Source organism: Helicoverpa armigera, chromosome 7, assembly GCF_030705265.1.
Source record: "Helicoverpa armigera isolate CAAS_96S chromosome 7, ASM3070526v1, whole genome shotgun sequence".
Taxonomy (NCBI): domain Eukaryota; kingdom Metazoa; phylum Arthropoda; class Insecta; order Lepidoptera; family Noctuidae; genus Helicoverpa; species Helicoverpa armigera.
Genome location: NC_087126.1, coordinates 2,120,243 through 2,147,905, shown reverse-complemented (window position 1 = coordinate 2,147,905; position 27,663 = coordinate 2,120,243). Strand labels below are relative to the sequence as shown.

Here is a 27,663-nt window from a genome sequence, read left to right as displayed (position 1 = left end):
ATGTTGTGTCCTTTTAATTTCTTAGAAGTTTACTTCCCGCCAACGCAGTTTAACACTCAATTCCGCAAAATATCACTATATAGCTATAACATCGTCCCCTTTCGAAAAGAACACAATAACTGATTTGAATACACACCGATTGAATACAAATCAATTCATAATGGACCCGCCGAGGGTAGACAAACAAAAATTTTATGGAAATACAAATTCCTTCGATTGTCTTTTTCTATGCGTCCAGATTGTTCAAATAGGAGTCGTGCAGAATATTAATTGATAGGATTTCTGTTGGTGAATTTTCTTTAATTATGACTAATACTAACTCAAAAAAGTAACTGGGATATTTTTTCAAGTAGTGTGTAAGTAGTAATAAGATTAGCTTCTGCAAGGTGCCACTAGTGTCGCGATAGCACTACTAGATCTCCTGAGAAGACCGCAAATAAACAAACAAAATCTTCAATTACAGACGAATATAATAGGCCTAAGGTCTTCCAAACATCGAAATAAGACAAGTCAATTTTTCAACGTCACATTGCATTATTTCCATGCAAAGAAACGGCAAAAATAAAACGCTGTCAGCTGTTTGTTTCCCATGCAGTGTTACGGGGATGTTGCGTGTTTGAAACATGCCATCAGCACGCCCCTAGGGTGAACATGGTCGGAACATGCCATACTATACATAGACGTTTGAGGGTTAATTTTGTGAGAGAAGAAATGATGGACATTAGTGGGTTAACATCTAGTTTCGTGCTTGGAATGTATTGGATTTCGAATGAAAGTTACAATTTGGATTCTAAGTGTATTTCAAATTAGATGTATCGAATTTGAAGATTTAATTTCTATCTCTGTTCTACTGAATGCTAAAACACTGAAACACATGGTGTGTGAAATCACCTAATTTAAATTCTGATCGAACTATTTGAATCTGTTAACTATTCGATTATGTATAGGTAATAAAATGCATGGACCAATTTAGGAAGAATGGATAAAAGACGAATATGCATTAAAAGCAGTTGGAAAGAAGCAGCAGTTACAGAAAAGTTGGGGCAGAATAAACTTTGGTGCTTCTTTTCATACCATGAATTGTGTCATGAGAACCAATTTTTTTTTAAACACAACACCAAAAAATAAGGGAACCATTTGGTACCCATATCTTTTGCGTCCCACTTATCTTCACGCTCATTAGCTTTTCCTGGGTAAGCAGAAAGGTTTGCTTAATAACGTCGCGGATATGTTAGACTGCTATATTGTATGGTATGTGTAAGAAACATTAAAAGATACGCAGAATGTGTTTTGTTCCCTTTGCTTCCCTATTTGTACTGTGTTCTGACATGCAATAGTAGCAACATTCAAGAGATTGTTCATGGTTGGCAAAGTATGGTTAACAAAATAATTGGAGAATACAGTGCAGACGCAAGGCTGAATTGATTGTAGTAACTCCTGCATAAATTATGAAGTCAAACAAAAAATCATATGTTTGACTGATTTTCTGCTTCAATATGGAGTATAATGAAAGAAGGATAAAGTTTTGGTGATTGTCAGAAGATACATAAAAATACTAATATACGTCTTTTCTGGACTCAGGTTTAAGCGATTGATGTCAATTTCGAATAGATGTCACATCAACCTCTAATAGCATTAACATTAGTTCCGTAAATATAATGAAAACCTGATACCACTATCGTTAAGTACATACATGAATCATAACATAATTTCTAGTAAGTAAGTACATCAATAAGCAAGTGATTTGTCACTAGTATTTATTATGTAATACCGGTCTATTGGATTTTATCAAATACTAATACAAGACTTGATTTATTTGCTTCATTTATTATTGTATGTCAAAGTTATGACAGTCTCTTTTATTTAGTTTTATGAGTAATAAAACTCCAGTAAATAAACATGGCTTTGGTGAAGTATTGTTCTTGTTGTTAGATGAAATATGTCTGGTGAGTATTAAAAAGTAATTAGATAAAAATAGATCCACTACTACTTTCAAGTGAAAAACTTATTCGCAATTCTGAATATGATCATCCGAATTATGGTGAAATTATAAAAATATATTAAAATATGGTTTAGTTAGGTTTGTTGTCATTGTTATCTATTTTAGTTTTTCCATACCTCGTTTTACGTACATGAATAATGAAAAGAAAGCATAATGTAAACCCTGAAAAGTAACTGCTACCCGGTCCGAGCTTAATTATATATTTCCTCACGTTATATAAAAACCATTTTATATTTTGTTTTTTTTTTTCATGTGTCGAATGAAATTGTTGCTCTTCTATTTTTCAGTGTTTCTTGTTCAAATGGTGATACAGAGGTTGATGCTCTTACACTGCTATTCAAACTAAGCGCTATCGATTGAACAAAAAGCCACCGGCCATTTTTATTTATTCCAAGCTCACGTTTTGAAGACGAACCAAATCTTATTCTCCTGAAGTTTTTTTTTATCCAAGTGCTGGTTTTACTGTCGGGCACATCGTATCCGGGCCGACCTTTCTTTTTATTCCGTTCCGGTCTTGTCCCATTTCGCTTTATGTGGTATCTATGCGGAACTACAAAATTCGGAGTGTCTCCCCACTCTTAAGGTCGAGTGTTAAAAGTTTTACAGCCCATTTTAGCAGTACGGATGGATGGATTGACAAATTGTGCGCGCCACTCTTTTGTCAAGCGAGAAATTGTGAACAGAATGAATTGTAGGCTAGTCGGTGATCTTTAATCTTTATAGACGGGTTTTATTTCGTTTTCCTCCGAGCTGTTTTTGGATCGTAAATAATAATTGGATTTTCGGGGAAAATTTTATAAATAAATACAAACGAACCTTCAAAGACCCTAAATATTGTTTTTTGGAAATTCAGCGGCAAAATATTTACTTACTGGATTATTTAAATAAAAAATATATTTGTATTAGTTAATTTCTTGGAAAAATACTGCATGGATTAAAAACAGCAGCAAAATTATTCCCAAAATACTGGAAACATTTTTACTACAGAAACTGAAAAATTGAAGTTAGTAAAAGAAAAAAATACGCACGTTGCGCCTACCAAATTCTTCAATCGTACAAATATAAATGTGAACATGTAACCCTATAACTCTGCGTCGGAATTATTGAATGTTTATGACGAAGAAATGTCTCCGAATGTGTCACAAAAAGCGAGGCTTGAGATTTTACGAACTTTTTATAACATGAATCCACTTGATTACCTACTCCTTTGGAAATACGCCAATCGTAATATCAGATTCCATGTGAACGACTCACTATGTGCGTGAACATCAAAGGAACTTGACATATTTGTGTGCCAACAATATCGCTAATATTTCGCGCGTAAAGGCTAAGCATGAATAAATAATGTAAATCGGATTGAGTTAGAGTGCTGTTTTTGTGATATTTTACCGTTACATAATATACGAACATAGGCACGTCAAACATGTGTATTACCATAAAAAAAAAACATTATATTTTATGCATCTTAATCAAGGCTCCATTTAGGTACTGTTGTCGACTTAGTGCGAATTAATTCATTAACATTAGTTGACAAAATTACTTTACCTAGTTACAAAACAACTAACGTATCTACAAATATTTTTAACGCTATCCAAAACATCTAAACTAGATCACGCCACTGGTCATAAATCAACCGGCCACGCGTTTGAGGGTTACAAAAAACATTGGCGGTGGCGAAAAATTGCGGTCAAAAATGCCCCGCACGGCACGCGTGGATTTTGGCGTGACGTAGCCTCAGGGTTTTTTCCCTTTGCTATTATCTGTATCAACTGTCTGGATAGTTTTTGTTTGTACACCGTTTTAAAAAAGGACGTGTTTTTCAAAGCAGCCCCATTTGAAAGCAGGCTTTTTTTGGATGTTTGTGTTTTTGTTCGCAACATGTGTTGGCGTATCTCGTTTTTGGGGCACGTGTAACTTGTATGTTTTTCTTGTAAGAGCCTGTTCTACACATTTTGCATACGGAATAAACTATGTCAACGGAGTAAATTTAAGAACACTTGACCTAATATGAGGAGACAGGCACGAGTAGGAACTCAAAATATGGGTAATTTTAAAATCAGGTCTGTTCAAGAATTAAAAATCTCATGAAAATCACGACTGCTAGTGTAACTAGAACCCGAGCCACATAACTTACAATTTAAAAGTACAAATCCTAATCTCGAAATTCGAAGTGGTTTAACAACTGAAACAGGCCAACAAAATAAACAATGTCAATCTGATAACATTAATCATCAAGTTCCAGCCACGGAATCACTTAAGCTAATACTTACCTAAATATCCTACATTTATCAAATGCAATCTATCACAAAGATACGAAAGCGCAACCCCAGCTATCGAATAATAAGTACCAACAATCGAATGACGACAATAACAGGTTCGATTCAATCGATTTCCACCCGGCATCGAGTCGGCAGGTGATGATTTTACTCGATAACATGTTCCAATCAGTGAAACAAGTCCCACAATTACCTTTACTCGCTTTGATTAGGCACTTAGTTCTTCATACAAGCAAATTAGATACAAAAACTTGCTTGAAATAACGACTAACTAGAATAGTTCCCAGGCTTTATATTTTTTTGCTTTTCGCTATGCGTACAAAATTATGGCGTACTAGTTAAAATTATTAGCTGTTTCCTGTAGTTTCAATCGTTACTGAAGGAACCACTTTATGCGTCAGACTTGGAAGTTTATTGTTTATCAAAAGGTTTAAATTTATCGTCGAAAGCGTGGTTAACGTCAGATTGAAAGTTTAACTCTAAAAACTAACCATACAATCACATTTTAGGATCGGTAAGAACAATTAAATTAAAAGCAGTGAAAATTAAGTACCTATTTCAATTTGAATTTAAAACAGTTGAGTATAAACGTACCTATAGGTATTCACAAAAGCGCGAACAGTCTACAATACGAGATTATTTCCAGCGTGTCTCCAGCCAAGTTGGCTGATAAAGAAACAATTTGTATTCAATAAGTTTCGCAAACCCATAGGGAGTAAGTGCCGCGCCGAAATATCGCTTCGCTACGAATTTTACGTACTTCCATTGACATGGAAATTATTTTACTGGAAGTGTCTGAAAGAGTTAGAAAATGAATAAACATTATTGAGTTAGAAAATGAATAAACATTAGAAGTTATCAAAGAAATTTCGATGACTTTGCCGTTACGCTGCAACGACTGGACGTGAACTTTGACGTCATTATCTTAACCGAGTGTTGGCTACACGAAGGATCGATAATCGATAACCTTCCTGGTTACAGTGTTTTCCGAACGAATGAACAACAAAACAAAAACGGCGGAATTGTAATCTACGTGAAAAACAAATACGAAGTATCCATAACCAGCACAAACCTATTGGACACTGATAGTCTCCTCCTAGTTCTAAACAACAAAATTGCACTAATGGGACTATACCGCTCACCCTCTTTTTCTAATTTATCTGATTTCATCGCTTCCATAGACACTCTCCTAAAGATAATGAACAAATACGACACAATTATTATCTCCGGTGACACAAATATCGACATATGCAGCACCACAAACAATAAACACCACGATTACTTGTGCTTAATGGCTTCACACTCCCTGCTTCCTGTCATAACCAAGCCAACCAGAGGCAAATCATGTATCGACCACATATTCATTAAGAGCAAGCCAAAACCTAGAGGTATTATATGTAAAAGCTCCATCACAGACCACGACATAGCAATGGCCTGTTTACCAAACTTTGATGCATCGAGGAGAAAACAAACGCCTGGAAATACAAAATCAACGAAGACGACGTTGTCCTAGAGCTAGCCAACAAGGATTGGTCAGACGTCTTAACCCAATCGTGCCCGAGCACGGCGGCAACTTTGTTCACAACAACCCTCGTAGGCCTAATCGAAAAACACACCCGTAAAACCAAAATACCTCGTAGCAAATTTAATATTCAGCCGTGGATCACGCCAGGGCTCATGAGATGCATACGACACCGGGATAGACTCCACCTATCTCTGAGGGCAGATCCAAAAAATACCAGCAAAAAACTAATATATACACGGTACAGAAATTTTTGCAATAATCTCCTACGCAAACTAAGAATTGAACATGATAGTCAACAGCTACAAGAAAACAATAAAAATCCGAGAATGCTTTGGAAAGTCCTAAAATCAATGTATGACCCTACCTCCACACAGAGGAATAATGGATCTGACACAATATCAAATTGTCCAGATCCAAATGATTGTCTAAATAAATACAATGCCTATTTTACCACAGTGGGAAAGAACCTTGCCGACACCATACTCACTAGAATATCCGAAACGCAGACGTCCCTGACAAATAAATACACACCACACAAATATACACCTTCCTCTTTTTTTATCAACCCTACTGACGAAACAGAAGTAGCCCTCTTCATTAACCAACTGAAAAACGACAGCAGTCCTGGACCAGACAAAATTGGCGTTAGGCTCTTAAAAAGTATTCAAAAATTCATAACTGTACCTCTTACCTACATCATTAATCTTAGTATAGAAACAGGAGTATTCCCGGAACAATGGAAAGTTGCTGCAATAAGTCCTATACACAAAGGGGGACCAACGGATAAACCAGAAAACTACCGTCCCATTGCACTTCTCAGTATATTATCAAAAATTCTTGAAAAGGTAGTAAATTCTCGGCTAGTTGATTTTCTTGAAAAAAACAACATAATATCAGAAAGACAATTCGGCTTTAGAAAGGGAAAATCTACAGAGGATGCTGCTCTTTTACTATCGAAATCTATAGCCAACTGCATAGAAAAAGGGGACCGATGCATGGCAGTCTTTTTAGACTTGGCCAAAGCCTTTGACACCATCTCCACAGACCTGCTTCTCAAAAAGCTAGATGCCTCCGGCATTAGAGGCTTACCGCTGGAGTGGTTCCGTAGTTATCTCACCAACCGAAGCCAGTATGTTAAATCAGGATCTTACTCCAGTAGCAAGCTTCCCATTAACTTTGGAGTTCCGCAGGAAGTCTACTAGGCCCAACACTCTTCACCATATACATGAACGACATACTCAATTTAAACCTACCAAACGCAGAACTCATATCATATGCCGATGACACAGTAATCTCATTTCAAGCTAAAACCTGGGAACAGTTGTATTCCCAGGCAGAGGAGGCATTGACAATAGTAGCACATACACTAAACTACAACCTATTAACCTTAAATATCAAAAAAACAAAAGCAATTACATTTTTCAAAACTGTAACATCCAGTCCGCCTTCTTACCTCTCATTAAAATTTCACACATGCCCATCAAACACACCAAAGATAGCTGCTCATGCGAACATATACAACGGACTCACTCTATCCGGTACCTCGGCCTTCTCATCGACGAAAATCTATCGCACAAAGAACACATACAAACACTATCATCACGAGTGAGGAAGCTCATCTACATAATGAAAAAACTCAGAGACAGGACATCGAAAGATACGCAGCGCATGGTCTATCATGCTATATGTCAATCCGTAATTCAATATGGTATATCAATATGGGGAGGAGCAGGCAAAACCACTCTCATAGAACTCGAGAGAGCCCAAAGAGCGGTCATCAAGGTACTTCTCAAGAAGCCATTCTTATATCCCACAGACACCTTATTTAATGAATTTAAAGTCCTCCGCGTTCGACAACTTTATATTCTGAATGCATATCTGCACATATACAAAAATCTAAAAAAAAGACCGGACTACTATACACTGACATCAAAAAGAACTTTCTATGTCCCAGTACCACGCACCACCTCCCTCCTAGCCAGAAGATGTCCTACATTCCTACACACCACAATATTCAACAACGTCAACCGTAGTATACCCGGATCCACTAATGAACTCTCTCTTTACTCTTGCAAGAAGGTAATCAAAAAACTGTTATTGGGACTCACATACGAGGAAACCGAAAGCATTCTAACTACCTCAACTTCTAACACTCGAAAGGACACACTAGTATACATATAATCACGCACACCAACATAAACACCTATCATCACACACAAAAACAACTCTACACTACTATCAAAACCCACAGACACGCACTACACACACTCAAACACCAACCACACACACAGCCCACACAAATAAATCTCAATGTCTATAAAACAGACATATACAAGAACTTGTTTTTTATTGATTATTATTATTTTTTAAGATTTTTTCCTATCCTGTACTTAATTGTCCAGAGAGACACAATTTGTTTGCATGAAAAAGCAATTTATGTTTTTAGTTTTTGATCTCATTTAATTTAATTTTAATTGTTCAGAGAAAGACAACTATTTTTATGTTTAAGTTTTTGATCTCACTTTGAGAGGAGGCCTGTGCCCAGCAGTGGGACGATAAATAGGCTGTAACTAACTAACTAACTTATATTCGTTATATAGTTTTATAAGCTTCTAATTGTCCACTTCTTACACTACAAAGTAAACATTATCTGACCTAGAGAAAAACTCAATTGTATAAACTGTCATGTGATCACAACGTAGGTCCCCAAGATACAGGCAGCGCCTAGTTTGGGGACCACAGAACCTATGAAAATGTCTCCAATAGAGAAGTTACAGCGAACATTTGTAATAATTTACTTTAATTTTATAAACGTGACTCATTAATGTAACTGTGGATCAATAAACTTTATTATTATTATTATAAATGTATGTCTCTTCCAGACCTCGGGACTATAGAGTCCCGGATTTTTGGGAGGCGAACGTGGGGCCGAAGCCAACACGCTGAAGCCCTTTTGAGACAACTTTAATGAAGTGGTGACACAAAACCGACGATTATCCCTGTATACACTATAGAAATGTACCCAAGGACAATCCCCGGTTCTGTGCTAAACTATTGCTAACTATGGATGAAAACTACTTGGGCTATTGTGATGGGATGCTAATGGACTAGGAATGGGGTAACTACGGGAACTATGGCACCTGTCGATGACAATGTATTATATACATGTTAAAATGGCAGGTGGAGACTCGCCAACTCACTTACTGGGCCCCCGGGAATCAGTCACTGAAAAGCAACAAGAGGGCAACAGGGACATGAGCGGCTGAAGGGTGAGGATACCTCGGCGGACTTTAAACGCAGATCACGCGCTCCCTGTGGGTCCAGCATCACCGGCCCACTCGCCACTTACCACGAGGCACCTACCCTCCGAGCAGGACTAACCTTGCTCTAGCGACTCCACTCTGACCGACCGATGAAGGCAAGCCAAGAGGCGGGAGACCTATCCCCCGTCATGCTTCACTCCGGCAAGCCGGAGATGGGGGACAGTATACTCTCCCTGGAGCACTCGGATATATAGCCCCGCGGGGTCGCTACTCCCCGTCATCCGCCTCAGATGCCCTGCAGGGCTTTATTATTATTATCTTGTATGTCTCTACCAGACCTCGGGACTATAGAGTCCCGGATTTTTGGGAGGCGAACGTGGGGCCGAAGCCAACACGCTGAAGCCCTTTTGAGACAACTTTAATGAAATGGTGACACAAAACCGACGATTATCCCTGTATACACTATAGAAATGTACCCAAGGACAATCCCCGGTTCTGTGCTAAACTATTGCTAACTATGGATGAAAACTACTTGGGCTATTGTGATGGGATGCTAATGGACTAGGAATGGGGAAACTACGGGAACTATGGCACCTGCCGATAACAATGTAATAAATACACGTAAAAATGGCAGGTGGAGACTCGCCAACTCACTTACTGGGCCCCCGGGAATCAGTCACTGAAAAGCAACAAGAGGGCAACAGGGACATGAGCGGCTGAGAAGGGTGAGGATACCTCGGCGGACTTTAAACGCAGATCACGCGCTCCCTGTGGGTCCAGCATCACCGGCCCACTCGCCACTTACCACGAGGCACCTACCCTCCGAGCATTGCTCTAGCGACTCCACTCTGACCGGCCGGTGAAGGCAAGCCAAGAGGCGGGAGACCTATCCCCCGTCATGCTTCACTCCGGCAAGCCGGAGATGGGGGATAGTATACTCTCCCTGGAGCACTCGGATATATAGCCCCGCGGGGTCGCTACTCCCCGTCATCCGCCTCAGATGCTATTATTATTTAAAAGATGCTTATCCTTCTCTCCTTCCAGTTTTTTGTATACCTATCATGTCCTATCCAGAGAGCTAAGGTAACGTAGGTACCTAATATTTTTTAAAGTGGCTTTAGATACATAACTGTGAGCTTGTAACCTGAAATACTGAATTCTGTTTATAACCACACAACAAATAAATAACGTTAATATCACAATACCGGCTATTGCTTACATCGTCGCCTTTTCCAGTAAATCGCGAAACCCTTGCACAAAAGCTAGTAGTACCACGCATATTCACGACAGCACCGTCGGCTGGCAAATGGAATAGGTAGGTACGACAGACTTTATGAAAAGGGCTCCACGTGCGTTAAAATGTAATTTGGAACGTGTTCAAATACGCATCGATGGTGCTTACTTAATAAAGGCTTAATGCGCAAATAACTTGTGGCTTCCAATTTGTTTATTAAATCGTAGACGTTTATTATTTTAGACACAAGACGTGATGACGTGCAATCAAGAGATTTGAAATGCTTACGAAAACAAAACCAACATATTTATAAGACAAAGGATAGGCTAGGTACCCCAATAATTTCCCCCGTGTATTGAAAAACTTTATATTCGTAGCCACGCTTACCATATTTCTCTATAGCATGACTCACAAATAGCGGGCGAAGAAACTAACAGAATAAAAATGAATAATGTCCTTTAGACTAATGCGTCGCGCATTAAGTATTCGGCCCGCAATCGGGAACACACGTGCAAGATGAAACTGCAGACTGCAGGCAAACTTAAACCATTTACGGGGCGCACGTATATAGGGAAAACATCGCGAGACGTTTGTTCGGAAAATATTGCGGAAGAAGTCATTAGGAAGGCACTGTGCAGAAATATTAAAGAAAATAGCAGTCATGCCGTCGAGAAAAAAAAATGTAGTTCCTTGAATAGAAAACCATGAAATAAACTTAATGAAATTAAAAAAGACCATTGAAACACATAAAAAACAAAATACAAATAAAAAAACATTGCATATGATGAGCCTTTAATAAAGTTGAAAATACAGTTTATTTAAAAGTATGGACAAATGGACCTTATTTATCTGCAAACAAAAACATGATCGCACATAAAATTGTACACGAGCATCTGATAAATGGCTATTGTAATAGAACTTTGATCATCAATCGTAGAGTTTTAGTGTGACATTTCAAAATACAACCATTACGAGCTCCTCAACAAAACGTATGCGATCATTGATCATACGAAGTTAGGAAATAAAATGGGTGACGTACATCCCTGTTTTCAACATAAATTGAGGCATATAAACAATATTATTTAAAACATTTTTTTATACGTGTTTACTGTTATCATACGACTGTAGTGTGACGTCATAAGTCACAGATCTAAACTAAATCGATTGTAGTATTATCGATAGCACACATCTTTCAAAAACGATGGAAGTTGCGGTGGTAAATAATTTAAAGAATCCCAAACTTCACGTTGCTCTCCTTTACCGGGTATATCGTGATTCGCTTCCAACTCTAAGATTTCATTTTCATTGTTTTTTTCATGAGTTTTGCAGAGACCAGATATCTCTAACAGCTCATTGGACACTGCCTTGTATCTATCTTTGTGAAATGGACAAACCGAATCAACCACAATAAAGCATTGCTCTGTAGAACCAAATTTACTGTTTGGTAAAGCCCCACAATCACAGTTAGGTTTTATAACAATATGGGGTGGTTCATCCCTTGGGATGGGATGTCTTCTGTCAACACTTTCTACAATATTTTTTTTCAGAATAGGACTGACAAATTTTGCAGGATTTTCTTGTGACCAATCTATTGTCTCCAACTGCAATTCATCACAAATACACTTGGTCGTATCACAGTCACAATCATCAGGTTTGGCATGGCATGTCGTTGCAACTGCTTTACTAACAGTAGCTATTAAGTCTGCTATGTTTCTAGGTCTTTTACTACCAGTTTTATCCAAAACATCTTTAGAGTCCTTACTCATATCTTTTATGATATCTTCGTCAACTAAGATGTAAATATTGCCAGATGAAGTAATTTTTAATGATCCAAAGTTTCCTTTTCCTTCGTTGTTGTTATTGAGACTTATAATGATTTGTCCTGAATTTGATCGTCTAATCGGTATTAGCCCTTCTGAGTTTGTAGTTAAATAATGTTGCAAATTATTGATGAAAGCTTTTTTTGATTCCTTGTTTAAAACAATAGAGTATTGGCCAGAATCAGTCCTTTTCAGTATAGCAGAAGGTTCTGATAGCAATTGTTTATTTTCTTGAAGCTGCACTTTTATCTTTTCATATATTTGAGTGTCACTGCTCGCTTTTCTGTCGAGCCGTTTTGATTTTCTTAAATTTTCTCTGTGGATTTCTCTACTTGAAGCAGGTAATTTATTTATTATTTGTCCAAACGCCTTTGCCGACGACGCAGAACTTTTAGAAGAGAGATCAGGTAACAAAGCTTCAAATACCGGTCCATGAACCAAAACCTTAAGGTTTCCCGATGAGGATTTTATCAACAAAGCATTGTTTTTATCTGTTGGAGCATTACCTTCAGTGTCTAACTCTATTATATAATCTCCTGAATCTGTCCTGTGTAAATCAACAAAACATTCAGTCTTAAGACCTACTAATTCATCGAAAACTTCTTTACAATGCTTTTCGAACTCCTTATCTAAGAGAATTATGTAATTCTCTGATAGTGTCATTTTTAGTACTGCTGGTAACTCCACTGGGGATGTAGTGACCCCAGTAACAACTACTTTGAATAATTCTTCAGAGGAATGTCTTTTACACTCTTTACACGTTTTTGGAATAAGTAATATTCCCCCAGATGGAGTTTTTCTTAGCATAGCATTAACTTTTTCATCGTTACTTTCTAAATTTATAAACAACGTTCCAGAAGCAGTCTTTGAAAGAAGTACTGGGTGGTCAGTTCCATCATAATCTGTATTTTTTAAAGATGAAATATCTCCGCCATAAAAAGCTATAGTACCCGATTCAGTTTTCGTTACAACTGTGGGTAGTATTCTCATTATTCCATTTTTACCTCGAACTTTTACGAAGATATTTGCATTACCTTCTTTATATAGGTATGTCAGTTCCGATATGAAGTCAGATTCATCCTCACGAACTTCACTTCCAGATATATCTGATTTCCTGTTGCTAGTAACTTCCTCAGTTTTAGTTATTAATTTTGATTTGATGTGTTTTTCTGTACCAGGTATAACTTTCGACTGTTTGGAGCAAACTGGAACTGGTATAGATTTTGGACAGGAGCACATGTTTTTGTCCTCTTTATGACTTTGCGGTAAAACTGTATCAGTGGCGCGTCTTACACCTTTTTGTGGTAAATTGGTTTGCTTGCAGCAAAGCCGATCCGGTGAGCCTTTAGGACAGGTACAGGAATTGTCTGCTTTTTTATTGGGTTTAATAGGAAAATACTTATCTTTAATGGAAGGGCTTGGACCTGAAGTGTCTTTTGGTTCAACAAGATCAGATGGACAGTTAGTATCGTCCTTCAATTTGGAACAAACTGAATCTGGCATAGCTTTCGGGCACTTTCCCGTATTCTTACATTTAAGATTTTCTTTGTCTACAATAGTTAGTGGGTTAGAACCGTCTTTTATTGGTGAATTTGTGTCACTTTTAACCTTGCTACAAACTGAAACAGGACTACCTGCCGGGCAAGGACACCGAATATCTTCCTTTCCTTCGATTTTATTCTTCATATCTTGAGACGGCATAATATTGTTTTTCAAACTCTGTGTTTCATTTCCTATTTTCTTTAAATATTCATCCGATAATTTTGGCACTTTCGTTGGACTGTCTTCTCTTGTCGAACTTACTGACAATTTAATGCTTTTTGAAACACTCGAATTTGGTACTCTATTAGATAAGGTTTCTCTAAGCATGTTCATCATTGTTTTATGTATGTCTAATAGTCGTGTCCCAGACGGTGTTTGCCTGACTGTTACTCTCTGTGTATTATCAACATCATTGCCCTTCGTATCAAAATAAAGTAACAAATTACCAGAATCTGTTTTCCTCACTGATATATATAAATAAGAATCATATTTACTCTTCTGTTCTAATAGTTCAATTATATCCTCATCTAGTTCCATAGCTACCCTTCCTGATTTTGTTTTTGTCAATTTGGTAAATTGATTTTTTGCTTTGCCATTTTCATTATTTATTGCTATCTTGAACTGATCTTTAGCGACATTTTGACCCGCCCTTTTTTTGGCATTTGCTTGTGGTGATCTTCCTTGTCTTTGGCGACTGATACCAACTTGTTCATACACATCCTCTGGTCTATTTGTTGATGGTTTTCTAAAATTAGCGCATGTACCTTTATTGCATTCATCCTTTACTTCTGCTTTCAGATGTTTTGCATCTGCAATTCAACCGAAATTATGATATATTTGGAATAAGGCCTATTATATTTAAAATCATATTTATGGTAGAATTTACGTGGGAGTACAAAACAAATGAAAGCAGTGCGTGACTTTTGCCAAATTAAGCCTACATATAACGTAAATCAACATAATCATCAGTGTGTTGTAGTGTTAATAACAACAAGAACTACCTGGGAGTAGTATCAACCACAGGTAAATTTTCAATATTTAAGTGTCATGAATGAATCATCTAGATGCATGTTTCTTTGAAATCTTTTTACGTTTATTAAGTCTTAAAACATCAGTATTGTTCTTAAGTTGTGCTTTGATCTTTACTTTATTATCACTTTTGTCCAATTTATGTTTTAATTTATGAGATATTGGAAATCCTTTTTTTGTATCGCTTATTTGTGAATAATTGTCAGGATCAACAGGAGCTGCTTTTTTAATTTTTCTGAAAGTGCTCTTGCGATTTGCAGGGTTTCGATTTTGTGTCTTAATACAATTGCATTCATATGGCTCGAGTTCTTTTTCTTCTAACTTGACTAAGCACTTTCTTGTATTATTTATTTTCCTTCCGTTTAATTCTCGGTCTTTGACATTCTCCAGAGATGTTTCAACAGAAATATTGTACGTTTGTCGAATGTCTTCTAATAATTTTATCTTTAATTCTTCGGCACCCACATTGCCACATTTTTGGGGTTTGTGAATTGTTTCAGATATAACAGCATCAAAGCTTTTTCTATCACTAGCTTCTTTATCTGACATACTTTGTTGTGATTTAACAATATTACTAAGAATGGAAATAGATTTTACTTCAGGCGTGTTTTTATTAAGTAACCTAAATTCTTTCGAAGCCTCCAGTGTTTCACATTTTACCTCGACCTCATTGACAGTATCTGTACTTAAATCTTCTAATTTTGTCAATGAGGATATCTCTTTATACAACGATTTCAGTGTTACCCATTCGACTTCTGATGAAGACAGATTATTTGTAGGTGGCATATGCGGTATCACAATGTCTTTCATGAGTTGTTTAACAGTTTCGCCAACTTTTCTTCCAACGAAACTAGCTTCGAATGACTTACATTTCTGCAGGACCTTCGCGGACGATTTATGTTTTAACTTTAAATGAGTACTCTCTATTATAGTTGCTTTTACGTCGCTAGTACCCAAAGTTTTTTCAATTTTATCGTCACAACCTGCGTGCTGAAATTTTGGACATAAAATGATTTTAATATCATCGTCGGGTTTATTAATTATTGTTTTATTTCTCTGTGATATTTTAAACCCGACATCTAGTCCTAGTGACACGTCTTCCACCAAACTAGTATCGTTGTCACTTCTGCTGTTTCGGCAAATATTTATAATGTTTCCTTTTTTACGTATTTTCTTTACAAATGGATTTCTGCTTTCTCGTGATACGTAATTGGACGAACAAGCACAATATCGACATATTTTGTTTTGTGAAGTATTAGATGATAGTAAATATTTCATGGGTAAGTTCGAACAGTCGCAGTCGAAATCTGGTCTTCTTGATGAAGTCAATACACCCGATTGTTGTTCAGGTACACTGGGAACCTAAGACGACATTACGAAATATTTAGTTTGTAATTGTTCCCTAAACATGGTGGTCCAGTTTTCTTATTCTACCGGGAAATAAAACCACCATGCACTTTTTTTAGTTTTATTACGAAAGTTACATTTCATAATCGTGATACATAACGATATTAAAGATATGATGTTTGCAACAGGCAGGATGCCAACCTAATCTTCATGTATATCCAATCTAACACTGGAGGAATCAACGTCTAAAATAGTGAAACTCACTTTTTCTATTGGCGACACTTCACTGTATCTTCCCAGTACTTCCTCAATAAGTTGTTGTCGAGGCTCATCTAAAATAATTATATTTATTTGTCACGAGGACTGATAATATCTAGTAGCGCTAAATTGTACTCCCACGCAAATTTATAATCTTGTATCTACTATCCACTTACCTCTATGACATGGACATGGTTTTACCGCCTTGCCTCCGCAAGTGCATGCAGCCTGAACATAAGAAATTAATCTATTTTATTTTACCTTTATCATCACATTTATGAGAGCTTTCTATATCTTATTTTGCCTTTATTTATTTACACCTAATAAATTTGTTCATCATGGCTGTTTCAACCATCATATCAAATTAGTTACTCAATATACCTAAACTTGGCGGTGGTTTTATTCCCCTAATGAGAACGATATCAGTATTTTTATTGAAAACTCACCTTTTTATCCGTCGCTAGCAGGTTTGGTACGAGCGGCGGTGTGGGATGGTGATGTATGGAAGCCAGTGCCTCTGTTCCGAGCATACACTGGGCTGCTCGCATGTTCTTGGAGTTCTTGGAGAAGGCGCAGGATTGTCCGGCGCAAGGCTCTCGCTTTAAGTCGGAAGCTCCTGGCAAGCCAAGCATGCCACAGTCCAAGCTACATGCTAGCGGTTCGCGGACCGGACAGATTTTTGAAGGCGATTCCTGCGGGTTTATTTCAAATTGCATTACTTATCACAACTTTTAATCTACCAGAAGAACAGATGCATTAAGAATAATTATTGACAGTAATAACAAAGATTGAAACTAAGAGACGCATTTGGGTCTGTTTAGGTATTTATTAAGGTGCGCCAACCGCAATGCTTAGCAAACATTAAACTTAAATTTTAATTTACCCCACGTTATGTGAAAGATAAATAAGGTATTGGACCTTATAAATCTTTCACTTCTTTCACGACTTGACCAGCCGTCGAAAAGGTGAAAAACCCGTGTTTGCCAATAAATACCTTTTCGTCCGCAGGTTGAGGTCCACACGAAACAGGATCCGTGGGTGGAGGCAGCGCTTTCTTAGTGCAGATGCAGGCTTTGGGTCCCTTCGGACAATGGCACTCACTCGGACCTCCCCAGCGGCGACACGGCTCCTGGGCAATAGTTAATTAAGAAGTAAACAGATTCTTAGGAAGAGTATTTAAAAAAACTGCAACTGCTGTCTTATGTACTCCGTCACGTACTGCCTTATGAACTTTCTTATAAACATAAACTCCCTTATTGTACTTCCTTATATAAGGCAGTACCTCTATGTACCCCTAGGTGCCCCTATCTACTGCCTTATATATACTCCCTAATATACTTATGCTCTTATTTACATATTCTCCTATATATCGTGTAACTGGATGTAATGACTGTGTATATAAATAATCAACCTAACGGTTGGATGTGCCCTAGTGTCATACCACACGTTCTATAGATATGTGACACATACCTTCCTAGATCCAGTACCCTTATCTTCTTTAACGGGTTTGGTAACAGCAACTTCTTTGAGACATACCATCAGCTGCTTATAAGTTTCTGGATCCATCTGAATGTCAGAAATACATCAAAGAAACTCTTAATGAGCATTTTAAAGCAAATTAGAATAATTTCTCTCGAGGCAACTATACGATTCTGAACACTTACCTCGCATCTTGTCTTAACCGCCCCACCAACTATCGTCAAATTCAAATTCTTCTTTACAGTACTCAAAATGAATTCTTGTAAAACTTTTCTAGTTTCCTCATTTAGTTTCCCATTCCTACTTCTCTTCAAACAATTGAGGACACAATCGGCTACGGCTTTACCGGGACAGGTTTTAGATTGCCTTTCCAAAACTGTGTACATATTATCGAATACATTGTCCAAGAATTTTTGTTTTACACTCATGCATACGCAATCCATACTATGGTCTAGGCTACAATGATCGCCTTCATACAAGCAGTCCCTTTCTGCTAAACATCTTGGACAGTCAGTGCAGAACTTTCTAACATCTATAGTGTCAGTACATTCATGGCATTTGATGCACTTTTTCCTAAATTCTATCAAATCAGCTTCAACCTTTTTGATTTCTTCTTCTATGGATTTTTCTTTATTGGCACATTTCTCTTTGCAATTATCACATGTCTGTTTGAGTAGATCTATGTCTTGAATTAGTGCTTCTTTCTGGAATTTTGAGTGAATTTGGAATTATGATTTCATTTATATACTTACTGTTTAATGTAGTATTACCTATCTACTCTGCTTAATTTTTGTACAATACCTCTGCTTGAAGATCTTCATTCTCAAGTTTCTTCTGTAGCAGTACTCTACAAATTTTCTGCAAATCTTCTCTTGCTTCTTTGACATACTGGACACCTTCCTGTTCTTTGTCAGCTTTATGTTTATACTCAACCGCAAGCTTCTTCTCCACTTGAGCCATTTCTGAGGCTATGGTTGCGATTCTTGCCTAAAAAATATATAATCTTTAGCTCCTGCTCAACACTCTACTAACGATAATATCTCGTTCTTTTTTGTCTTAAGTCTAAAATCTGCAAAGATAAGAATACTAACATCAGAGGCTTCTTTCTTCGCTTTATATGAATTCTTCGCTTTATACAAATCTTTATCGTTACTCTCTATACGATTCTTAAAATCGATAATTTCCAGATCCATAATCTTTAGATCGTTCTTCTTCTGTTTTATTTTCTCTTTTATATCTTCGTTACACTGGGTTATGTTCTGCATTTGAAATTCTAGATCTTTCTTATTCTTTCGCCATTTGTTTGCACTTTGTTCTATTTCTTTCAGCTGGAAAAAATATAAAAAATCTTTCTTTCTATCTACACATCGGTATAAAATCCGAATTTAGATTACTCCTTGTTAATAAAAGGGTACTGAAAGATCGATAACAAGATTAAATAGGCTATGGTTTCAAGTTTCATTATAGAACGCAAAACAATCTTTTATCAGTAATTCGCACATTCAACGAGATAGATGAAGGCGTTCGTATCGCAAGTGTTGCACAATTTACCTTACGCTTTCTATCGAATCGCGCTCACTCACCATCGTCAAGCTCATACTCGCGGAACGCGAATGAGGTCCTTACCTCTTTCGTTAATACGGCGTATCGGTCCTGAGACTCAGCAACTTTCTTTTTGTACGACTCTTCCATGCAAGACCACATAGCATCAGCCTGCTTCAATAGTTCTCCTCCTTGCTTCTCCCTCTCTTCCAAAATCTGGATCTGTTCTTTCAGCTCTGCCTGAGCTGTCATCAGCTCCCCAACTCTGACGTTACATTTCTTGTCGTAAGAAGCCGCCTTTCAAAAAATGCAGCGTCATAAGTGCATCGAAATTTTGGAAGATATTAACTGACCGCCATTTTGAATTCAAAACAATGAACAATTCTGTCAAAGTTCGTTAACATGATGTATAAAAGTATATACGAATCTCGAACCACGCTTCAGTCATAAAAGTCTACTCAGATAGATGGCTTAGGGTGCTCGTAAAGTATGGGTTAGAAAACTGTCTCTACTTAGCACACTTCAAAATAGGTCCCTAAAACCCAAGTACCTGCTACGCAACACGTGACGAGTTAAAGGAAAATAGGTTGATCCTTTTCGTTGTTTATGGGTGAAGTATATAAAGGATTTTGTTTTAAAACTTTTGTGCCCTCAAATTAGGTATTTGGTTGTTATAGATACCTACCTAGTATAAATTAATAACAAGAAAAGTAAATGTAACAGAAGGTTCTTAATGTAACAGGACTTACCGTAAATGTACGAATCTTCGATACGAGACAATTTTGTTCTCCAAGATTCATGGAGTTTCAAACTAAATTTTCTTTAGTATAGCAATCGAGACCAAAATGGTGTCATGATATCTTTTACTAGACGTAGGTATTATCTAACTATTATTTGAATCACTCACCTCTTTTAAATTACATAAAACTTGACTGAGTGGCAACTTGTCACCGTCAGTGGAATTGGCACAACAACCATGACGATTGGGAGATTTTGGGTCTTTTTCAACACGTATGCTAAGAAATAAGAATTGCAACTATAGTAATTGTAAAGGCGAGATCCCATCGATGTATGCACTCCGGCATCGCGGGTTCCGTACAATATGCTGTTTGGTTTATTTAGACCTTTCAAACTAAACTTAGATTTTCATGTAGTTTTCAAACATCGACAGACCGATTTCATTGCGAAACCCTTCATAACAAACATAAGCCAAAAAACTGTATAGTTCTGGGTACTCATTCAGGATCTTGTACACAAAGAACCAAAATTGCTTCTAGGTATTTTCTGATCCTGATAGCCAAAAACCTTGTTTCACCGTAGATAAAAAAGCTACCTACCGTGTCACTCGATTGACAGGTAGTTCCTTTCCTTTATTCGAGTCCTGGTCTTTGCTGGCTCTGAAGCAGTCGACGCGCGCCGGCCCGTACATGCCGGAGCAATCTGCTTCCCCACACAAGCGCTGCTGGACTTCTTGCTACAAGTACATTGCATAGTTCGCAGTGCATTGTATTAGGTAGGTAATTAATTACGGATAATTCTGGCATATGCAGATCCCCACTGGCAGGCGTTGCGTATTATGTTGTTCAAAGGTTGTTAATATTAACAGATATAAAAAACACTTTTTGGAAAATAATTAGGAAGGTAACAAACAACAATTCAATCATTAATCATTTCACCCATTGTCAAAAGAGCTGGCAAAAATGTGAAAGCAGAATAAAAGACTTTCCCATAATAGTTATAGACTGATGCTAAATTCTGTCCAACCCAGGCCCTTGCTTCTAGTAGGTAGGTACATAATAAACTACAAACCGTAAGATTACATTCAGGATCATCTTGCAGAATGTTCCAGAAATCGCACATCATTTTGATGCCGACCTGGTTGTTGTCACAGCTAGCGCTTTCATCAACAGACCCGGGTGGAGGCAGGTTGCTGCTAAGATCCTTTATCAATTTGTCCAACATTAGGTATCGACGGTTCAAGCATTCTGGTATCTCACGCATTTTGTGGGATACCAATTAAGTACCGATGATCTAAAACAAATTAAGAAGTGAGTAACAATATGTAGGTACCCACTATTTTTGACGTTGGTGACGTTAAAACTGAAGCTTGGTCAATATATCTCCACCGATTACCAACCAACCAATTATCATCTACATAGCATTTTCCTAAAGTCCTAAACTATGTTGGGTTTGACTTCCAGTCTTAACCAGATGCAACCGAACCGGCTTGGCTACTATAATTATTTAAAGTACCAACTCACCATTTGAGATTCCAAAATAATTTACGAGCTGTGCGCAAATAATAGCTTCATTCAAACTTTGTCATGATCGGTGACAACAGCAAACAAATTTTTAATAATTTAATATATTTTGCTAGAATTTTGACATACTAATTCCATTGACAGTGTACTGATTAATGGCGAAAAGGGGGCAGGAGAAATAGAAATTGAAATGTATTTCGTGCCAGTTTGAAAAAGAAGTTTTCCCGCCAAATAAAAAAAAAACTGAAAAAGAGAAAGTAGAAAATTCCACTGACAATTTATAATTTCAAGCTTATCTTGATAATTGTTTCAATAAGTTTCTTTAATTTCCAAAGAAAAAAAAATATTATTAATTATCGTTTCACAATTATTATCCTAAAATTGTATAACTATCTCTAAAAACGCTTCTCAGATGAACGTCAAATCTGTTCCAAAACTATATCACATCACCCAACATTTTACGTGTCAAGTACAAAGATTCGGTCCCAATGGTAATTTTTAGTTAGCATAATAATCTTCTTTCCAAGCCATACCTACATTTACCTACAATGTAATAATTATTATTTTCGGATCATAATATTCTTCACTATGTAATTAATTACGATATTATCTGTCGGTAGCAAAATAATAAGGTTTCAGAACGCCTATTGATTTGACCCTTGTCATGTCAAAATGTCAATATTTTGTTGATAATATTATTATTTATTTTACAATCATTTGAACAAGCTTCTTCGCCGTCTCGTGATCTCTGCGATAAAACAGAATATATTTCATTGTTGAGATAAGAAATCTGTTTAGTCTGTTGCTGATTAATAATAATACTAGAGTACCAGAATAATGGCAGAACTTGGCCCGGTAAGCATTAATTTACTATTTTTCTGATGATACAAAAACCCTACAAAAACCCTTAATTATGTAGGTGAATCAAAACTATGAAGTGAGACAAAATTAGTAATGTTGAGAACAAATTTTAATTATTCAATGAACACACAACTCGGTCTGTTCTTCTTAATCTTAGTATTGCTTTTGTGCAAAATAGATTAAAATATCTAGTAAGATACTTACTATAATACTACCTAAAGAATAGCTACGCAAACTCCAATGTTAGTGGCAAAACGTTTCTGTCCAGGAACATCCAAGAAACTTGATCCTGGAACTATGCAATCAGTTCTACCATTTAGGATGGGTAACAGGGACAGGTGGAGGCATTTCTATTAAAGAAGGGTAAGTAATGTTTTATACTTTAAAATTTATTTACCTTTACTGCTAGCTGTTCAGTGCAATTTCATTCTTCATAGCTTCCACCAAAAGAACTAACTGTACATACACTTTAACTATACTTAATAGATTTTCGACTTAATATCTTAATTATAAGGTACAATTTTGATTGCAAAAAATATGATTTTTCTATATTTCAGAGATAAAATCTACATAGCACCGTCAGGAGTTCAAAAAGAGCGAATGAAGTCTGATGATTTGTTCGTCCAAACTATAAATGATGAGGATTTGGAACTACCACCACCTGAGAAGAAGTAAGCTATCATACCTAACTGGTTATTCAGTCTCATACTGTATTTAACTATTAGCAAACTGTACAGTTCTATACCTATTATTTTATGAAATGTTGACCACAAGAGTCCTATACCTATTGTTCTTTGGAACTTTAACTGTAATACCACCAATGTTATATTTGTGTTAGATAATACAACCACAATCTTTTTGATGGAAAATTTTCAGATCCATTAGATATGATTCATCAATTATTTGAACCTTTTTTAATGATTAAATTCACAAAAAGAATAAACTACATTTATTTAATGCTGTTTCATAACTGCAGAATGTGTATATCACTATAACTAAGTTTTATATAATATTTTATGGAAATAAACGAAAATATTATTATTATTCCAGACTGAAGAAAAGTCAATGCACTCCCCTATTCATGCTCGCGTACAAGGAGCGCGGCGCGGGCGCAGTCATACACACACACTCACCCCATGCTGTCAGATGCACACTACTCTATGACAAGGAGTTTGTTATCACGCATCAGGAGATGATCAAGGTAATGGTTTGAGTTTTACGTCATACAAACAAATTGGTTACCAAATTACTAAAGAGCTGGAGATGCCTTTGAATGTTGCAATGCATCAAGCAACAGAACGCAATAAATGGCGACATCTAGTGGACAAGATCAGAAGGAGTCACGATCCTCAGCAGTGAGGGAAACGACTAAGAAGAGAAGAGAGATACAGCAGCTACAGCAGGAATGATGGTATAGAAAACAGTGCTTTGCCAATGCGCATAAAGTTTTGGAGTACACAAATTACCCTTTTGAAATGCTGTCTTAATAAGTAACAACCTATAAATGAGTGGTGTGACCAGTCTACTTAATCCTATAGCCAGTCACAGTCCATTGTTCTCTCAAACTCTACCAGGCTATGTATTAGGTACTAGCTGTTCCTCACGGTTCAGATAAAATATAGCCTATGTTACTCAGGGATAGTGTACCTTTCCCAAAGTGTGTAATTTTTTCTAATCGATTCAGTAGTATCAGAACCTTTACAGTACAACCTAAAAAAGGCCTCATTATAACCCAACCAGCCATCAATCACCAACATACTCCTTTTTAATCCCTAGGGTATAAAAGACGCCTCTCTCGGCCGTTACCTCCGCTACGACGAGAAGCTAGTGGTCCCCATAATTGAGAACACTCCCTTCGAAAAGGATCTTGCGGGGTCCCTCGGTGAAGCACTGCGTCAGTACCCTGGCACCAGCGCTGTGCTGGTCAGGAGACATGGGGTCTATGTGTGGGGGGACACGTGGCAACAGGCGAAGACTATGTAAGTACAACATGATTATTTAAATAATTTTCCCAATAAATATTGAACTTTATGCTTTAGAGATAAAGTTGAAAATCTAAAGAATTTGACAGGGTTGAATTTGACACATCTCATCAATGAAAAAAAAATTAGTCTATAAGCCAAAAACATTCAAGGTGTCCAGAAATTAATAAAAATGTGTTCTGTAAAATTTAACTGTTTAAAGTATCTTGTCTCTCAGACCTCATTCAAAATGGTAATGTTCTAATTCAAATAATTTCCGTTGCAGGACGGAATGCTACGATTACTTATTCGAAATGGCCGTGGAGATGAAGAAGTTAGGACTTGACCCAGCCTATAATCCAGAAAAAGTCAAGAATGGCGCGAAGCAATGACATCGAAATCTCATCTTTGTCACTTGAACTCCACTCATAGCACTTAGGGTAGGTTTTTTTATTATGCGGCCATAACTGCTATTGTTGAAAGTTAATTTGTTATATGAACTTCCAAAATTTTATTTACCTACATAAGAAAAGTTTTATAATTAAGCATAAATAAAAACCAAAAGATTGTTAACTATTTTTATATACTTGAAATATAATTACAAACAGAAAAAAACGCTTTCATTGCTAGACTTTAAGTTTGGTATCTTCTTGTAACAACTCGGCCACAATGCTTTCGGATACAAGTCCAATGTCGAGTGCTGAGTCTCTCTCCTTCCTTCTCTTTACACGACTTCTTCTAATGCCGTGTATACTAGACGCACACCGCTGAAGAATTAAATCTTTTACTTCTTGCAACGCTGCCTTCGACAAAAAATTTGGTTCTGAGTAATCATAGCCCGAAGTCAACCCGTCCAGTCTCGCCATGTTGTAAAGGGATTGTAAATCCAAAGAGTTTTTATTCTTTTTGCGGTTTATGAATTTTTTACGTTTCAAAATCCGCCTCAAGTCCTCCAGATAAGAATGATTCTCCTCTATTTTACCGTCGAGAATTTCAATTTCTTTGTCTGTTAACTTCTTGAGGTCCTCGTCCAATATATTAAATTTACGTTTAATGTTTGTTGATAGCGTGGGTAACGTTCCTCCTTCTGTAAATAATATTTGCAATAATAATATTAAAAAAAAAAACAAATATGGTTTAGTTAGTCTCAAAGACTAACAATAAAATGGGAAGCCTACGTCTACTAGTGGTTTACGCTAGATAATGAAAAACACTAGAAATAGTCAAATGGCACGATTACTTTAAAGATATGCTGGCCTCACTGGCACCACTTTCCAAAACCCTAATGTATCCATTTCTCCCGTCATTAATGTTTGTCACCCCACACATCCACCTTGACATTCTAAGTAATTTCTTCTACATACACTCTAAGAAAGTTCTTTGTATCCCACTCCATCTTATTACTGGAAGTATATTTCTTACCTTTGTTCTTACTGTCATCAAAAACAGGTTTGATAGAGAAGAATGCCCTCATCCTCTGCATGGGCTTCAGAACTTCCTCGTACTGGTCAAATATATCATATTCCACACAAACCACTTTCTCGTCTAATCGCCGGAGTTCCAGATTATTCTTTTTGTATTTGGAAAATTTCTCCGCAATAATCTTTACTCGTGGCACCTCCGATATGAAGATCTCTTTCGGTATGCGCTCACGCGTGCCTGGAATACGATCTGTAGAAGAAGAAGTTAGGAATCAACGGTGTGAAGTTAAGTCAACGGAACTCCTATTTTTTTGCTTTGAAATAGGTCGCAAATTAGGAAAATACAAACAAGAATTTTTGCACCTATATTTTTTTTCTTTCGCATTTGAGATGTACAAATTAAGCCCCATTAAGTATACTGAAAATTGAAAACATTACCATCTTCTATTAATAGTCTATCAATATCATCAATGCTGTTCACAGTCTGCCACTGAGAGCTGCTAGCCCTCTCCACATAAGCCGGAGCAGCCCCTGTCATTTGATCAGCGTAATCTAAATGAAAGTCGATCTTCGTTGAATGGTCGCAAACTAGTTTCTTCAAACCCTTCAGCTGAATGATCGATGGATCAAAACCGTATTGATCTTCTAACATAGTTTGGTACTGAAAAATATGTAAAAGATTATTTGAAAGAAAAACACGTACTTACCTACACACTGAAATAAACTAAACCAAAAGCATGTTGGCATATGAAGGGGGAAAATTACCCCTTCGAAGCCACTTGCGCCTGGCCTTATTATTACGAACCTACCTGTTCACTTCGACGTTTGGGTTCCAAATGGTTATGATTTTCACGACTGGCGGCACTTGGCATAAGCTGTTGACGACTAATGGCACTTGGAATAAGTCTTTCCCGACTAATGACACTTGGCATAAGATTTACAGGATTGGCGTCACCTAGCATAAACATTTCAGGACTGTGGGCACTTGGCATAAACCTTTCAGGGCTGGCGGCACTTGGCATAAACCTTTCAGGGCTGGCGGTACTTGGCATAATCCTTTCAGGACTGCGGCCACTTGGCATAAACCTTTCAGGACTGCGGCCACTTGGCATAAACCTTTCAGGACTGGGGGCAATTCGTATAAGCTGTTGAGTACTGGGGGCACTTGGCATAAGCTTTTCAGGACTGGCGGCACTTGGCATAAGATTTTCGGGAGTAACGGCTCGTGGGTTATGCTGTTCAGCCGTTGAGGGACGTGGCCTATACTTATCAGGACTGATGTTCTTGAACGATTGACCGAAATCTGATCTTTCTGGCCTCACGTAACAGCACCTATCGTGCCCATGTGCACTCTTATCTTTACTCTTCGCCTTATAAAGAGAATGTGCATCGTCATTCGTTCCTTTACTCTTATTAGCACTGGTTCTGCTTGAGTTTTCTCTACGTCGCGGCACTCTTCGTTGATTCTTGTTCATTTTGTTCTAATATCATTATGCATTTTACGTTAGATTTTGTTTGTTATTTCAGCATTTTTGTAAATTGACATTTTAGCATGACTTATGAGTGTGTGTCATAGGTTAAAGGAATACCAATGAGTTTTCATTATATTTTTCGTTGGTAATGGTTTTTTGTTAAGACGACAAATATTTCGCAGTAGTCGTGAGCACAGGAGCCGCCAGCAACCCGCAACGTTGGCGACGGACTCGAAGTAATTGAGCGCTGCCGCTCCGATACCACAAGGCCGAACTTAATGGCAATTCGAAACGTAGAATCGCTGCACAAAAAAATCGGACCGATTTTTGTGGGACTGGGATTTTCTAACCGACATTTTGTAGGACGTGT

At 37.2% G+C, this 27,663-nt stretch overlaps 3 protein-coding genes across 4 annotated transcripts; 1 reads left to right on the top strand and 2 right to left on the bottom strand.

Annotated features, from left to right (window-relative positions):
• Positions 1 to 11,075: 11,075 nt before the first annotated feature.
• LOC110382225 (uncharacterized) lies at positions 11,076 to 21,729 on the bottom strand. Its single transcript, XM_049847553.2, has 13 exons — positions 21,579 to 21,729; positions 21,127 to 21,348; positions 20,655 to 20,791; positions 20,225 to 20,333; positions 19,402 to 19,614; positions 18,867 to 19,103; positions 18,577 to 18,762; positions 17,961 to 18,479; positions 17,767 to 17,862; positions 17,291 to 17,425; positions 16,743 to 16,988; positions 16,473 to 16,524; positions 11,076 to 14,471 (listed from the first exon to the last, which is right to left on the bottom strand). Exons 2-13 carry the CDS (start codon positions 21,316 to 21,318, stop codon positions 11,473 to 11,475), a joined length of 5,121 nt encoding a protein of 1,706 aa, XP_049703510.2. The 5' UTR covers positions 21,319 to 21,348; positions 21,579 to 21,729; the 3' UTR covers positions 11,076 to 11,472.
• Positions 21,730 to 22,253: 524 nt separating this feature from the next.
• LOC110382224 (probable methylthioribulose-1-phosphate dehydratase) lies at positions 22,254 to 25,008 on the top strand. Its single transcript, XM_064035549.1, has 6 exons — positions 22,254 to 22,433; positions 22,708 to 22,802; positions 22,997 to 23,110; positions 23,490 to 23,640; positions 24,216 to 24,418; positions 24,687 to 25,008. Exons 1-6 carry the CDS (start codon positions 22,416 to 22,418, stop codon positions 24,790 to 24,792), a joined length of 687 nt encoding a protein of 228 aa, XP_063891619.1. The 5' UTR covers positions 22,254 to 22,415; the 3' UTR covers positions 24,793 to 25,008.
• LOC110382223 (uncharacterized) lies at positions 24,965 to 27,398 on the bottom strand. Of its 2 annotated transcripts, none has more exons than XM_021342731.3 (4): positions 26,631 to 27,398; positions 26,260 to 26,482; positions 25,823 to 26,059; positions 24,965 to 25,487 (listed from the first exon to the last, which is right to left on the bottom strand). In XM_021342731.3, exons 1-4 carry the CDS (start codon positions 27,294 to 27,296, stop codon positions 25,027 to 25,029), a joined length of 1,587 nt encoding a protein of 528 aa, XP_021198406.3. In that variant the 5' UTR covers positions 27,297 to 27,398; the 3' UTR covers positions 24,965 to 25,026. The 2 variants fall into 2 exon arrangements, with proteins under 2 accessions (XP_021198406.3, XP_021198405.3); XM_021342730.3 differs by having other exon boundaries at positions 25,823 to 26,071; positions 26,631 to 27,397.
• Between the last annotated feature and the right edge of the window lie 265 nt (positions 27,399 to 27,663).

Excerpts from the sequence above, each read along its gene's own strand:
- LOC110382225 (XM_049847553.2), bottom strand. The coding sequence starts at position 21,318 with ATGCGTGAGATACCAGAATGCTTGAACCGTCGATACCTAATGTTGGAC. Across the intron at positions 20,792-21,126 it reads ATCCTGAATGTAATCTTACG|CAAGAAGTCCAGCAGCGCTT; the intron begins GTTTGTAGTTTA and ends ATGTACTTGTAG. Across the intron at positions 19,615-20,224 it reads TTTTATGTAATTTAAAAGAG|GCGGCTTCTTACGACAAGAA; the intron begins GTGAGTGATTCA and ends ATTTTTTGAAAG.
- LOC110382224 (XM_064035549.1), top strand. Across the intron at positions 22,803-22,996 it reads GGCATTTCTATTAAAGAAGG|AGATAAAATCTACATAGCAC; the intron begins GTAAGTAATGTT and ends TCTATATTTCAG. Across the intron at positions 23,641-24,215 it reads CGCATCAGGAGATGATCAAG|GGTATAAAAGACGCCTCTCT; the intron begins GTAATGGTTTGA and ends TTTAATCCCTAG.
- LOC110382223 (XM_021342730.3), bottom strand. The coding sequence starts at position 27,296 with ATGAACAAGAATCAACGAAGAGTGCCGCGACGTAGAGAAAACTCAAGC. Across the intron at positions 26,072-26,259 it reads TAGACTATTAATAGAAGATG|ATCGTATTCCAGGCACGCGT; the intron begins GTAATGTTTTCA and ends CTTCTTCTACAG. Across the intron at positions 25,488-25,822 it reads TGATGACAGTAAGAACAAAG|AAGGAGGAACGTTACCCACG; the intron begins GTAAGAAATATA and ends TATTATTTACAG.